Source organism: Dipteris shenzhenensis, chromosome 6 (genome assembly GCF_047967505.1).
Source record: "Dipteris shenzhenensis isolate YYH24624 ecotype China chromosome 6, Dip_SZ_1.0, whole genome shotgun sequence".
NCBI lineage: Eukaryota > Viridiplantae > Streptophyta > Polypodiopsida > Gleicheniales > Dipteridaceae > Dipteris > Dipteris shenzhenensis.
In genome coordinates this window covers 2,598,826-2,614,784 of record NC_141601.1, presented here as the reverse complement: position 1 = coordinate 2,614,784, position 15,959 = coordinate 2,598,826, and the positions used below count along the sequence as shown (strand labels likewise).

Sequence of the window (15,959 nt, the reverse complement as noted above, 5' to 3'; positions counted from 1 at the left end):
TCCAACTGGGGTACCGGCAAGTACGGTTGGAGCATTGCTGAAATTCGATGCCATAAAGGACGATAATGAGCTCCCAAGCCATATTTGCGAGCAGCCATAGAAAAAGATAAGATTGTGCCATCATCCTGAAGTACATCCGCCACAGATGAAATGCCTTTGAAGGAGAGAAAAAAAGAACGTCGGGGTTCTTGTATGGCCAAAGGGGGGTGGAAAACTTTAGACCAAAAAATATTCTCTACCCTCAAAGAGTTGCCCGAGAGAGAGTCCCTGCCATGCCATTCCAAATGGGATAGAATATGTTTCCAATCAAGAAGCAGACGAGAGACAAAAGGGCATCCTCTGATCTTGCCTTGGATAGAGCCAAATAAAAAATCCCACTGAGTAAGTTGCCAATGCCCAAAGGCAGATGTGTGAAGATGTAATAAGAGAGAGCGGATCATGAAAGCCCAAGGCTGATCTCCTTGCAGAAACTGTATCATCATTTTCCCTCTGTGAGCAAGTAAATGCATTTGAATATCAAGAATGTTCAGACCTCCGTGCATCTTGGGAGAACAGAGACGATGCATAGAGAGTAATCTGAGACTTTTCTTGCCATGTTTTGAACGCCAGAAAATTTCCATGATAGCTGACATAAATGAAACGAGATCTGCCTTAGTGAACATAGTGAGAGGCAGATAAAATTGTATGTATGCTATCAAAATGGATTGGGTGATTCGCAGGCGAACATGTAATGGCCAAGTTGCAAGCTTCCAATATTCAAGTTTTGCCCTTAACTTTGCTAGCACCCAATCAGTTTGTTGTGAGCGGGTGAGTCCCCAGCCTAGAGGATAACCAAGATGTCGAATAAAATGAGAAGCGGGGACAATTTCCCCAGGCCACAAAAGGTTGTGCCATTCATGTGCATGTAATGGCAGCAATTTTGATTTCTGAAAATTTACCCAAAGGCCAGCAGCCAAACCATATGTAGAAAGAGCATGCATAATCATGGACAAATCAGCCTGAGTATTTTTTGGAGTAAAGAATGAATCATCTGAGCAATCATGCTGCGACTACCAAGAATCTCCAAACCGTGCAACTAATCAGTGTCCAAAAGGTGATCCAAAGATTGAAGCAGTGGATGGGTGGCTATAGCAAAAAGTAAAGCACTCAGGGGACATCCTTGCCTGACAGAGCAAGCAAGAGTCCAGGATGGGGAAATATCTCCTGAGAGTATACAGGCAGCTTCACTATCTTGATATAGCCAAGTGATGAGCTGCTGCATTTTTGTGCCAAAACCCAATGCTTGCATAGTCGATGAAATAAAATCCCACTGAACAGTATCATAGGCTTTGGCAATATCAATTTGCAATAACAAAACATCCTGCTGTGTATATATAGCATATTCAATTCCAATGTAGGCATTAGCAATTTTATCGGTGATTGGCCTGCGCGGGACAAAGCCATATTGAGCAGGATGCAACCCATCATGTAAAATCCCCTTTAGCCGATCGACAATCATTTTGGTGGTGACTTTGTAAATTACGGGCATAAGAGTGATAGGTCTCCAATCTGCCAAAGACTCACAAATTTGTTTTTTGGGAAGGAGCTTAACAAGACCTCTCTTCCATGTGTCCGGCATTTTCTGATTTTGCCACGCAGCATTCACCGTATATAGCAATGAATGCTTCAAAATAGGCCAGTAGGCTAGAAAAAACTCTACTGTTAAACCATCCCATCCAGGGGATCTCCATCTGCCACATGATTTGATCGCATCTGACAGTTCCCTCTCAGTAAAAGGTTCCTCCAATTCCAAAGCTTTAGGAGGGGAAATGATAGGAGAAACATGTTGCAACAGTAAATTTCGTGCAAGCAAAATCTGTTGCGAGAGAGGAGCTGCAGAGCCAAATTGCTGAGAGAAATGATGCACACAAAAGGAAGCAAGCTGTGACCGTGAGGTAGTCCATGATCCATCGGGCATAAGCACTCTGCAAATTTCTGTTTTGATTCTCCTCTGATGTAAACTTTTAAAAAATTCTTTGGAAGAGCAACCTTTATCTGTAAAGGCTCTTTGTCTTGCTCTAGTCTCCCATTTTGCCAGTTTCCTTTGATCATTTAGTTTAAGACAATGTCTGGCATAGGGTTGTTTGCTCATGCAAGGACAAAGAACGATGATGACTGAGTTCAGTGAGGTCTTGACAAGTAGATTTGGCCTGAGCAATGGTTTCCCTCAGAGTCTTCATGTAATACTTGCCATAAACTCTAATCACCACTTGCATTTTAGAAATAAAAGTATCCCAGGCACCATCAACATTGAGATGGCTGCTAGAGGAAAGACAATGAGCTGCTTCAGTAACCATTGCCTTGAAATCAGCATGTTGCAAATAACTATTGTTTATGATGAGATGTCTCCTGTGTGGCAATCTATCATCTGGCATGTTATGATAAGATAACCGTAACCATAGTGGTGCATGGTCTGAATGCACAAAGGCATAGTCAATCCACATTTTGCATGTGAACTCCCCATTTTGTTGGGGAGCAACACTATACCATCGATCCAGACGTGCCTGATAGGCTGAAAGAGCATTATGTTGAAAAGTGTAGCCCGGTGACAAAGGCTGCAATTCCTTCCAAAGGTCAACCAGATCCAGATGCAGAAGTAATTGAGACCATGCATGCCTTTCAGGAGATAACATATGATCATGTCTGGAGGTGTTGTCTCCCTGTTGTGGAGCATTATTGAAATCACCACATATGTAGGCATGATATCTCCACGAATATTGTTGCATGGCATCCCAAATTGCAGTTCTTTCTCTAGAGGACTGAGGTGCATAAACTGAAGCAAATTCAAACACCTCTCCTCTAATAAGGCATTGGAGAACAAGCCATCTGCCTTTGTTGTCATTTAATGCAATGGCTGGTTGAAGCTCATGTTTGATCAGAAGAACAACCCCTGAGAAAGAGTGCTCCCCAGCATAAAAAATATCATATCCACAGTAGTGTCCTGTCTTGCCTGCATACATATGTTGGTTGTGTTCTTGTAATGCCACTATGTCAGGCTGAAATCTGTTGATGTACAGCCACACAGATTTCCATTTCCTACTGTCACACATGCCCTGGACATTGAGTGTAAAACATTTGATGTGAGCAGTCATATACACAGGTATTTATAGTAATGTAACAACTATGTACAGCAGCAAAATTTATGAGGTCAGCCTTGCATTTCTATCTCAAGGTCGAGACCTCGCGCTTGAGAAGAAGTAGCCGCCTGAGAAGTAGACAGCAAAGCAGCAACCTCTTCTTTAGGGAAGAGTGTTCTGCTGGCTGTTACTGCAGCCCATGTAATCCCAATTCCTGTATTTATCTCTGGGGTATTCCCGCTAGAAGAGGCACCAGTCCAAGTGCGGGGGGGTGGAATTCTTCTAGCAGAAATAACTTTTCTTGGACTCTGCCAGCCATCAGTTGAAGGTTGCTGTCCTTTGATCGAGGATTGAATAATAGGAGGTGAATGTGATGTGAGATTCCCATTGGGAGCCACTGGAGCTTTGCCTTTATCCTGACTCCCAGCAGGCTGTCTACTGCTTTTATTTTTGTTGGCCACTGGAGTAGGAACATCTTTAGTAGGCATGGAAACTAACAAAGTGGCACGAGGCATTTTATGTAGATTCATTGGACACTGTGAAGCCATGTGTCCAAACTTTTTGCATTCAAAACAGGCCCCTGCAAATAAACCCCATTTGAGTTTATAAAAAGCACTTCCCATGTTCACATTATTCACCGTGACTGAATAAGAGTCCGGTGTGGGATTATCAGTATCCCAGAGAATGCAAAATCTGTTTGAGTTGCCATTTGGCCATGGTGGGCAAACCACTTTACCTAAAGATGCAGCAATTTTAGGGAAAAGCGAGGCCATACATTGGGGGAAATCAACAACTTCAACCCAAACCGGGCCTCTGTGTCGGATTAAAGCCTGATAGTCCCTTGTGGGAGACCATGGCAAGACATGCACCATTTGCTGCCCAAAAAAAAGAGGTGAGTGTTCCAAAAGCATTTGTCTGTGGATCTCATCCACCATGATAACCTCAAAAAAGCCTCTGGCCGCATAGTGTACTTTACGAACAAAAGAGCCAGCCAATGTGCGTGTCAGCCAGTTGTCTATTTCTGCAGCAGGTGGCATCCGGCCTGGAAAAAATAAAATGACTGCATTCTTGGCATATTCTCTGACCGGATCCACAATTTCATCGACCTCAACCATGAGGCCAACTGAAGGAACCGAGTCTTTCCACTCTTTTCTAGTATCTGCAAATCCTTCATGCATTATATCATATACCAGTTGAGCCTCAAGAGTCTCATGTATCGGGTCATGCTGACCCTCAACCTGCTTTTGTTTCTTGCAGGGGGCCGAGCGCTCCTTTTGAAACGTTTTTTCATATGAATACTTTGCCATGACTTTGTAAAAAGGGGAACTTGAAAATGAAATACCTGTAAAAGGGCAGTGAAAGCCAAAAAAACCAGTCCCAAAGAAGTATTCACAGGAGGTCCACCATAAAGGATAAGAAGAGTATAATGGGGAAGAAGATCGCAGATGGGAATGTAAGATTTTGGTTGGAACACAAGACGTTTAGAGAAGACAGCAAAGCCCAAAAAAAACTCCAAGGATTTGTACGGTTGGAAGTAGGGGATTGTACGGATGGAGCTGTACGGAGGGGGCAGGTCTACGGCCAAAACTGTGAGAAGAAAGTACCGAGCTTTATACGTGAAGTTGCAGAGGTAAAACGGGGACTGACGCAGAGGTACAGAGACGTACAAGCGTACGGACGCTATACGGGTACCGTACGGCTGTACGGACGAGGCTTCACAGGGTTTTTGGAGAGGGACGAAAAATGGACAACGAAACACCACGCGAGCAAAGCACGAAGACCTAGGGAGCTATGGAAAAGGAAACGGGCTGTACGAAATGGCCTGTACGCTGTACGGAAAACGCCGTACAGGCTGCTGTACGGAAAACGCCGTACAGGCTGTACGGGTAGCCATACTGGTGGTACGGGACGCTGCAGAAAGCTTCGACGATGCCTCAGCTCTCCTCGACGCTCTCATCACCACACACACACGTGTTTTCTTAAACAGTACACACACACACATACACACACGTGTACACACACACACATACACTTTTCTTTTTCCTTCAACACACACACACACAAAACATATGCTCTCACACATACATATCCACACACCCACACATACTTGAGCATCCATTTATACAAACGTCTTCGTATTGAGTTTCTGGCCGCACTCCGAAGGTGAAGGGCAGACTCAGCCATGACAAAATCTGGCACTAAAGGAGAATGCTAATAAAAAGTAGTCCACATTCTCTTCATGCAAGCTACAAGCAATGGTTAGACAAACTAGCTGATAGGGCAACGCACCAGTTAAGATGGAAAGAATTTATCGCAATATCAGCAAGCTGCAACATGAGGAACTTTACAATTAAGGATGGCCTAAAAATGTGAACTTCTAAACTAGAATCTCTGTTCACTATTAAAGCACTCCGGCAAAGATTTCACCACTTGCTTGGCATAAGCTTTCATATCAACTCTTGAATATCATATCCTTGTACCTACAAATTTGGTAATAGAACAAAACATCAACAGAGGAACCTACATTACAAAACTCTCGCCTATTGTAGGTAAAGTCAAGAAGGGACGATAAACATGTTTATGCTTTTTATGCAAAGGCAAAGTGCCGCCACAAGGTGGTAGAGAAATATAATGAAAGTACACAGTTAACAAAATGCATTTGACTAGGATAGTGCAGAACTTACTCGAAGAAATGCCAAAACAAGTATTACTCCTGAATTCCATAGTGCATGAATCATTATGGGTGTGAGAAGGTTGCGTGTCTTTGCATATGCAAAACCCAAAACCACTCCTGCACAAAACCAGAAAAAAAAAGGTTCCTGGTTAAAATCTCACCACATACCATCAATAGTTCAATTTAACAAGGCAAATGAGCAGTACTGCAAACAGATGGGACTGAATATACTCTGAGGGAGAGGAAGAAAAATGAATATCAATGCTACCGTGGAACAGCAAAGCCTCAGAAACACACCAAAGGGAGATCTCCATATCAGATAAAGCACGTGTACAATTTAAAAACCGATTGAAGGCTTTCACAAGAACAACAAGAAGCAGCAACAAATGCATCAGTGCTTGAGGCGTCTCAAAGCATGCACACATCCACCTACACCCAGGCACGCACACATATGCCGACATTAATGTCATACAACATGCAGGCATATGCACACAAGGAAGCACCCATCCACAAGAGTGGCACAGGAGTCATAGATGCAATGGCACTGGACATTAAAGGAAGTTCCAGAGTCTCCCATACCCAAAGCAAACAGTTGAGGTATCTCTCCAGGTGTGAAGTGTGCAATAGCAAAAATGCTTGCACTCAAGATGACTGCCACAGACGTTGGCATCCTGGATAGCACATACACAAGCATATCAGAATTAGATTCTGTAGATCATAAATATACCACTAGCCTCTCCAGAGGTAAAATTATGCACATTCAGGTAAGCTGCAGAGCAGAGAAGACAACCCTCAGACCAGAGCAAGAGGCGATGCAAACTTGTGAAAATAGTTACAGAGACTGAACATAGCACGTAGACTGTAAAAACTGTCTGCCTGCACTCCCACCTAAATGTCTAATAAGAATTTTTTTCTAGATTAATACACAGTAATGTTTTGTTAAGAGATATACCATTTAGTCAATGAAGTCATAAGGAATCCCCTGAAGACTGTCTCTTCTAGATATGGAGCCAAAAGTCCAGTCACACCTACCAGTAGAGCAGTACTGCAACAAACAGGCCACGGAGATCAAAATGTATCCACGGAACATCAAACTCAAGAACCAGAATGCAACAAATTATCATTTTAAGCCATCAAAATCCAGATGTGTCTGCCGATCAAAAAGTAATGCAAATATGGACTAGCTTTTACACTGGAATGGGGGGACAACCTCATGCTTGATGCCCCAATGAGTGGCAGCAATTGCAGCAAGGAATCTTGCTCCTGGTCAAGAGACAAACAAAAGAGGTCGGCTGAACAACTAATAGCACTTGAAACACCAGATATAAGAAAATTTTAGTATAGATATCCTCAGTTCATCTCCTCTGTTTAACCTGGTTGCCCAATCCTTTCCTTTTGTTGCAAGCTCATACTCTTTCTTCTTGCTGCTTTAAGTTGAGAGCACAATCACAATACTTCTGAACCTGCCATCCCTGTACCCATAAACCCTCGATTTCCTCTTGTACATGCATCTGAGAACTCTGTTGTATCCTGTAACTTTTAGACTCCATAAATCTTACTTGAATCCAAAAAACAAACTTTGGAAGCTTGCCCTTTCCAAACATTCCCTATGTGGTAGTCAGATAATAATACTGACCAGAGCTGTAGTCACAAATACATCCTGAGTATTGAAAAGCATAGCCGAAAGGTTATTTGAATATCTCAAAAGCAAAAATGTTGGAAATAAGATTACCATCACACACCCTCAAGCCTACACTCAAAACGTACCAAACATTAATGCCTATCAAACTAGCCAAATATTGCCATTGAAATAAGGCCGTTATAAACCTAAATAACTATGCTCAACTACCATAGATGCAAGCAACAACTCTATGTAACTTTGGAAGCCAGTCCTGAGAGCTGGGCACCAATAGACACATGGTTGCACTCTCTCTTCTCTCTGAAATTGAGAGCACCTTAGTGTATCAAGATGTCCTGCATAGCCAGGACATTGGCCGGTACCCAAAAAAGGCTTTTTTTCCATCCCCGAATGCTTCTGGACGAGACAGAAAGGAAAGAAAGAAAGAAAGCTTATTAAAGTCTTCAGAAGACCGATGGGTCTATGAGACTGTGAAAAACCTGGTACAAACAAGCTATGGTGGTGGAGCTACTAAACGAGCATCCACACCAATGCAAATGCAAAATATGCAGAATGTCAGTACTAAATCATAGATACAACATAGTCATGTCATGTAGGTAGTCGACAATCTCATCATCATCACCATCAAGACATCAGGGTGGGTGTGGCAATGGGGGCAAGAAGTCGGCAATAGAGTGTTGTCGGCCACTCAAGGTGCAGCCCTGGCACATCTCCTGGTCATAGCTCTGCGTCTAACCAGGGTTACTGTGACCCCCGTCGGGCGAGACCCGACTCTAGACATGGAGAGGATGTCCCCAGGTGTGATCTGTGTGTCAACCCTCTATCTGAGATGTCGGGTCACAGGCTCCGGGTCACGATCATGTCTAGGCCTTGTCCCGTGGGTGTCCATGTAATCTGGCTGGAAAAACTCCGTGATAGAACTCTGAGAGGGATTAGCCAAGGAAGAAATATGCTCCTGTCTCCGTGCTCGAAGTACCCTCTCGCAGAGTCTGAGTGCCTCATGAACGAAACCTGCCAAACATCGCTGGTCTGGGTAGGAGATGAATCGGGCCAAATCCCCATAACTGTCTCTGAAGAGGCAGTAGAAACGCCCACGGATCTCATAGTAAACAAGACACCTAAAGATGAAGTGCTCCTCTATCTCAACCTCCTGCATGTCACACAAAGTGCATATGCGCCTCTCCCTGGGTAGTCGCTCTACTCTGCCGCTCTCAATACGAAGTCTATGTGAAGAGACCCGGAACTGCCCAAGAGACATCCTCAGTGAGTGAGGTAAATAAATCTGAGTGTACTCTGGTGGGTCAATGAAACCCTCCGCTGTGATATGTAAGAAGTGATCTCTGTAGAAGCCCAGCTTCACTAGAAGATCACTCGGGCCCAGCCAAGTCCGGAATGTGTGTAGCTGTAATAGATCCTCATGGATAACCTGGTTGACCTCATGTGATAGGAGGGAAGAAAACGGAGCATCTATGCTGTACTGGAATGCGGATAGTATGTCCATGTGGAGTCCCAGCCCCTCGAACCATCTCTTTGTGCTTGCATACTAGCACCTCTCGTTTCCTCCTGGTGCAAGTGCCATAGAAGAGGACATTGCTAGCCAACGTAACTTGCTACGCCCAGAGGTGTAATCCCCATACTTCCTGACTCAATACAGATACGTGATGACCTGAAATGCAGCATCTAGCTGTAATGGGGGTGACCCAAACTCCGCCTGAATGATCTGGTGAGGAACGGATGGCTTACCACGGATCATTCGTGATAACATGAGAACCTATAGCCGCTCCATCTTGGCCCACTCTGTATCCAACAAGTCTCGCTCCCAGCATGGGCTGCCATACATCCCCGCTGGACAGACCAAGGAGTCAAAAAGCAACCCTTTGGTCCGTGGATCCTGAAAGTGAGAGCAGAAGCACTGTCTCTCTAGTCTAGCCAATGAAGCATATCCTTTGCTCAAGCGTGCCTGCATCGTGGGTCTCATAGTGAAGGTGGGTCCGGAAAAGACGACCCCAAGATAAGTGTATAATGAAACTACCTCAACAGGTGACCCATCAAATGTAAACTGCTCTTGGCGCATGACGGCTCTAGATGTATTGAAGATCATAACCTTGGTTTTGCCCAAGCTGACCTTCAAATCATGAGACTCACAAAAGGACTGTAGTGCGTCAAGGTGTCTCTGGAGGCCATCTACTAAGAAAGACACGAGAGCCAGCAATAGGTACAGCAAGCAGTTCAATCCCTCCAAGACAAGGCGATCGTGGGCAGAATTGTGGGACTCACACCACAAGGAGAATGTGCGAGAGTGGAACCAAGCAAGCTTGGCACTAGAGGGCGACCACATTCAGGAGGTCACCATCTACAAAAGAGGCGTCTTCCTCATCCAGCTGAGCTCCCCGGCTACTGCCTTGACACTTGTGGAGCAGAGCCTCATCCTCCTTGGCCCGCATTTGGTGTACCTCTTCCCTGGCTACCACGACTTTACAGTGGAGGACATGGACATGACACACCATATTCCCCACTTCCCGGGGCTCCCAAACAAATACAGAGCCATCCCCCCCTCCATTGGTCGAGCGTTTGGCACTGTGCTGGAGTCCCCGCTAGATTCGGTCGCATCAATGGTAGCAGACGACGAGGTCCCCAAGATCAGACTGCCTGGTGGTTGAGAGCCCAGAGTCCTTCCCAGAGTTGATCTTCCATGAGACCCTCGAGGGGGGTACACTTCGCCAGTGAGTGAAGATTTTTGGGTTACCAAGCCAGTGTCTTTGTTGCAGGCAGATGGGTCATTTAGCCAAAGACTTCCCTCGTGGCCAAGGCTGGGCTCCTCCCCCCCACACCTACAGGGCAAGCAGAGTCAGCAAGCTAAGGCCTAGCACCCCCCTAGACAGGAGCAGCAGGAGCCTCAAACCCCCTGAGTGACACCTTCAGAAGGGGACTAGACCTAGTTTAAAAAGAAAAAGAAACCAAGCAAACTGGCTCGAAAGCGTCACAAGCAACGGGCTAGACGCAGGGAGAGAGAGAGTAGTTCGAGAGGCACCTGCGGAGGAGCAACATCAGGAGCCACTAGTGGGGTGTGACGATGGGCGAGGGGGGGTATGAAAGGGTGGTGAATGAGTGAGGGGAGGAATGCAGGGGTGATGTATGAGTGAGGACAAAAAAAATCCATGTCACCATTGTTGTGGTGGATGAGGGGAGGGGGAGGGATGGGATGCCACTAAGTAGCATGGCGGGCAGGGGGCATGCTAGGTGGGGGCAATAATATGCTAAGGTGATGTGATGGGTGGAATGGGCAATGGAGATGAGGTCCTTGAGGGGGAGCATGATGGGTGGATAGACATGGATGGCAGACAAATGCGCCTATAGACGCACTATAGTGGTTATCAGATTGCCGCCTGAGGCAATGATCGATCAAGCATACTACTGGCTACTCCAAACATGTGTTGATTTGCTCGGGGTGGAAGTTTCCTTCATGATGAAGTGAGCACGGAAGATTGGCATTAAGCTGGTGTTCACCCTAGTACGCCGACACACGGACACGAACTACTCGCCCTCCAAACCCTCGACAAAGTCACAAAAGGCAATCTTTTTGGAACAGGCACCCACTCATAGAAGAGCCTTGTTTTCTACTTCCCCATCCTCATGAGCTGGACCATAGTGAGTTAGAACATGCACGGTCTCCACGACCGTGCTTGTAGTCAACCGCAATACCTCATCCTTTGACAGGAGTTGCAGAGGGAAGTGGACATCCTTTTGATACAAGAGCATATGTTCTCAGCATCAGACATCAGACAGCGACACCATCTCTTCCGGGGAGAGGCTCGGAGGTGTAGTCCCCTACAGTAGGACGGAGCGGAGGGGTCTGTATCTTGGTCTCGTAGACAGTGGCCCCATATGTCTATTATTAGGGTGAGCTTAAAGACGGGCAGTTTGGATGGGAGTCAGGATGGGAGAGTCCAGGATTGGGATCCTAAACTGTATGCCCCAACGTGCAGATAGCACCGTCTGGCCTTTTGGAGGAGGCTGACAGAATGTCTTCCAGATGTTGACTCCTGGATTGTTGGAGGAGACTTCAAAAACCTGGAGTTTGGGGAAGACAAGCAAGGCGGTGCCTCATTCTCTGAGATGCCAAAAGCAGAGCGGAGCACCTCGGAGCAGTTCATCTTCATGATCAGTAGCAGAGACCCGTGGCAAGAGCCAAAGATCAACAGGATACTTGAAATCCTCCTCTTCTCTTTTGGCCAGAGGAGACATGATGGACTGCTTGAGAGGCTGGACTGTTTCTACGTTGGGGACTGAGCACTACACAGAGGCGTCTCTATCGGGATTCTGGCAGGCACCACGATGTCAGATCACTCTCCAACAGTACTCCACCTAGAGAAACCCCGCCGAGGTATTTCCCAAAAGGGGCTCTGCATTCCAGAGGACCTCTTGCGGGATGGGGAGATTCAGCAAGTTATGGCAGAGATTTGGCAGCAGTCAGAGTGAGCATCTTGCGAGGGCTGGGCTTTGTGGGTGGCCGATGCGATCCAGAGGAGTAGTGAGGAGTTGCAGTCTCACGCCCTTTAACGGAGGAGGGCTCTTCAAGAGCGCGAGCGTGCACTGCGGAGAGACCTCACCTCCATAGAGAGGCTTAGGGAGCAGGACCTAGGATCCCAGTGGCTTAGTGACAGATTTGAGATGTTCAGGATGTTGGGGTAAAGGCACATTGCCAACCCTTCATTTAAAGATAAACCTAATCCTAATAAAACACAAGTGAGTTTGTGGTGTGGCTCATCATTCTTCACACCCGCATTTGAGTGTCACTCTCTCTCACTCTCACTCTCTTGCTCCTCTTCTTCCCCCTTCAACCCTTCAACTGGTATCAGAGCCGTACGGCCGTACGTCGTCCGTACAACCGTACGGACGGACCTCGACAGATCTGCGCAGGGCAACGAACGGTACGGCGACGCATTTCGCCTGCAGGGCGACAGCGCGGGCGCGGGCTGGGGCGTGGTCACGCGCGCGGGTGTGGGCGCAAGCTGTGGCGTGGGCACGGGCGACGACGCGAGGCGAGTCTACATCAGCTGCTCTACGCAGCAGGGCGGAGCTGCATCAGGCAGCTGCACAGCAGCTGCTATAGTTGCAGAGCAGCTGCATAGCTGCTACGTGGCGCTGCGCAGCGGCGCAGCTACTCCAAGGCAGCCGTACGGACTGCCGTACAGTCGTACGGACTGCCGTACAACTGTACGGACGACTCCTTCACCCACCTGCAGGGAGTTCCATCAGGGCATTCGATTTTTTTTAAAAGACTCGATTTTTTTTTGGGGGAAGCGTGCCTCTGCAGGGACAGAAAGTACAGCAGGCACTCTGCAGGTACAGAAAAGTACAGCAAGCACACATTTTTTTTTGGAAGAGGAATAGTGCTGAAGCACTCTGTTTTGTGCATGTACGCGCAGTACATGAAGCATTCCTGATGCATTCCTGAAGCATTTCAGCTGTATACTGTGCATTTGTTGAGGTACATCAGGTACTCTCGTGTCACTCACGCTTGAGGTGACTTGTGCCACAGTGGTGGTGTTTGCGCAGTTACTTGTCTTTCAGGAAGGTCAGATGCTTGTTTTGTAGAAGCTTCTATGCATTTACTGAGTGCAATTCTCAGTTTTGGGTGACCATTTCAAAGGGCTTTTGCCTGGATGTGTTTGCAGTATATGCCTTGAGGCAGTGTGTAACCAGGGAGTGTAACCAGGGAGCACACATTTGTTTTGTTTCCGCAGTGCATTTGGTGACATTTGTTGCAGGTCACATTCTTTGTACGCACTTTGAAAATCTCAGTTGAGCCACGTTTGGTCAGGGCGCATCGAGTTTACTCGGTCCCTAACTGCCCATCGTTGACAGTGCTCAAAAGATTTTCTTCTTGGTGTTTGTACTTTGTGATTTGTGTTGTTACTGAGTACACAGGGGCAGTCTATGCATTGCACATTGTCAGGTAACAGTGTCAGAGAGATTTTCATATTGCTTGCTACCTCAGTGTTGAGGTGTTCTCCACTTGATTCAGGTGTCAGATCAAGGGGCTTTTGCCCAGACTTTGTTTGATAGCACTTGGGTTACCGACAGAGATCTTCAGATGCATTTTCTCCCCTTGGTATAAGGGTGATTGCTTGGGATTTATCCCATTTACTGTTGCAGGTTTTGTGACAGGCTGAAGGGTCATTTACTGTTTTTTGGGTGTTTGTCAAGTGGTTTCTGCAATTTAACTCAGTGCAATACCTCATCTGAGGTGGGAGAAGTGATCAGTACAGTCAGTACAGCAGTGTTTACAGCAGTGTTGGTGGTTTTGTCAGATGATTGTGCACTGTTAAGCACTTGTTGAGCAGCTGCAGCAGTCTGAAATTACTGTTTTTATGCCTCTTTGAGCACAGTACAGTGTGTCAGAAGGTACAGTATTTGCAGGGTCATTTACTGTTTTGCTGCAGATTTTACTGACAGTAAAAACAGCACCATTGAGAGTGCTTCTGGCTCTTGAATAGAGCAGGTTTTTCTGAGAAATCAGAATTTTTATTCAGTCTTTTCACTTCCAGGGAGTCGGGTACTTTCCTCATCTGATATGGCATCAGGGGGAAGTGATTCTTCAATTCTGAACATAAAGAAACTGGAAGGAGCACACAACTATGCATTATGGGCAGAACAGTGCTTGAATGTACTTCTGTTAAAGAAGATTGCTAAGCCCATAAGGGTGAAGGGTGTCAAGCCATCTAACATGGCAGCTGATGATTGGGAAGAGCTTGATTTGTCTGCGAGGGCAGCTATCATGCTCACTATTTCAGACACTCTTGTGTTCAATGTACAGGCTGAAAAGACCTCTTATGGTCTATGGCAAAGACTAGAAGAATTGTATGCCCAAAAGAGCTCAGCCAGTAAGGTTTATTGGCTGAAGAAGCTGGTCGATCTTCGCATGAAGGAAGGTACAGCTATGACCTCACACTTGAGTGAGTTCAATGCCATCTTTACACAGCTGATTGCACAGGGGTTGAACCTTGATGAGGAGTTCAAGGCTACTTTCTTGTTGTGTACCCTCCCTGAGAGTTGGGACACTTTCAAGACCACCCTGTCTAATTCAAATGTCACTCTTATTTATGCTGATGTAGAGAGCTCTCTCCTTATGGAGGAGATGAGCAGGAAGAATAATGCGGGCAGCAAGTCTTCAAATGCTTTGCAGGTACAGGACAGAGGCAGGACTCAGCAGAAGGGGAGATCTGCTAGTAAGTCCAAATCCCGCAGTCAGTCCCGTGGCAAAAAGGACATTGAATGCTTTTATTGTGGCAAGAAGGGACATGTGAAGTCTAAGTGCTTCAAGTTCATACGGGATCAGAAAGCCAAGAAGGCTGAAACAAAGGATGCAGGAAATGCAAGCAAAGGCAAAGGCAAGGCCAAGGCAGATGACTTGGATGCAGTGAATGTTGCAGCAGAGGACAGTGACAGTGACATACATGATGTTTTATGCTCTTCTGCTGTAATAGCACATGCTTTGGTTATTGATGGCCATGACATGCACACCTGGCTCTTGGATTCAGGTGCCTCTTTTCATGTTACTCCTCATAGGGAGTGGTTTACTTCCTACACAGGTACTCATGGAGTTGTTCATCTTGGGAACAACTATGCATGTCAGATTGCAGGGATTGGCAGTATACAGATAGTATTTCCTGATGGACAGTCATTTATGCTTGATGGTGTTCGCCATGTGCCGCAAATCAAGAAAAATCTGATTAGCACTGGCTTATTGGATGACAGTGATTACCACACCACATTTGGGGATTCCAAATGGGTGATTACTGATGGCCAGACTGTCGTGGCTGAGGGTTTTAAGAGTGATACCTTATACCCTCTTTATGTTTCCAGTGTGGGTAATCATGTTGTTGCCATAACCGAGCTGCCAAAGGTTTCATTGTGGCATAGCCGGTTGGGACACATGTCTGTTAAAGGAATGCAAGAACTGTCACGTTTGGGTTATTTGCCGCCTCTTTCTTTTTCAGATTTGCCTACTTGTGATCATTGTATATTTGGCAAGCACTCTATCACTCCTCATAAGAGGAGAACTCCCCAGAATAGAGCACCACTTGATCTAGTGCACACGGATTTGTGTGAGATGCCACAGTTATCACTAGGGGGTGCAAAATATTTTATTACTTTCATTGATGATGCCACACGTAAGGTGTGGGTCTATTTCTTGAAGCATAAGGGAGATGCCTTAGATGCTTTCAAGAAGTTTGTCGCTCAGGTTGAGAATCGGACAGGTCGTAGGCTGAAATGCCTCAGATCCGATAATGGGGGTGAGTATGTGTCACATGCTTTTGTGCAGTTTTGCCAAGCTAAGGGCATCAAACAGGAACTCACAGCCCCTCATAATGCATCTCAAAATGGTGCAAGTGGGCGGATGAATTGAACTATTCAGGAGAAGGTTCGATGTATGTTGTCTTATGCTGCATTACCCCATGGCTTTTGGGCAGAAGCCGTGCAAACAGCAGTTCACATTATTAACAGGTCGCCAAACAAGGCTTTG

At 46.2% G+C, this 15,959-nt stretch overlaps 1 protein-coding gene across 2 annotated transcripts in view; it reads right to left on the bottom strand.

Moving 5' to 3' along the window:
- Window positions 1–5,309: 5,309 nt before the first annotated feature.
- The window catches only part of LOC147900637 (CAAX amino terminal protease family protein), a 90,184-nt gene continuing 79,534 nt past the window's right edge, over window positions 5,310–15,959 (bottom strand). Inside the window, exons 7-11 of one of the 2 annotated variants that reach the window (XM_087375968.1) lie at window positions 7,001–7,053; window positions 6,743–6,835; window positions 6,370–6,461; window positions 5,801–5,907; window positions 5,310–5,596 (exon numbers count right to left, since the gene is read on the bottom strand). In XM_087375968.1, coding sequence (XP_087232094.1) covers window positions 5,564–5,596; window positions 5,801–5,907; window positions 6,370–6,461; window positions 6,743–6,835; window positions 7,001–7,053 — 378 coding nt within the window. In that variant the 3' untranslated portion in view covers window positions 5,310–5,563. The remainder of the gene's footprint in view (window positions 5,597–5,800; window positions 5,908–6,369; window positions 6,462–6,742; window positions 6,836–7,000; window positions 7,054–15,959) is intronic. The other variant, XM_087375969.1, reaches the window with a different exon arrangement.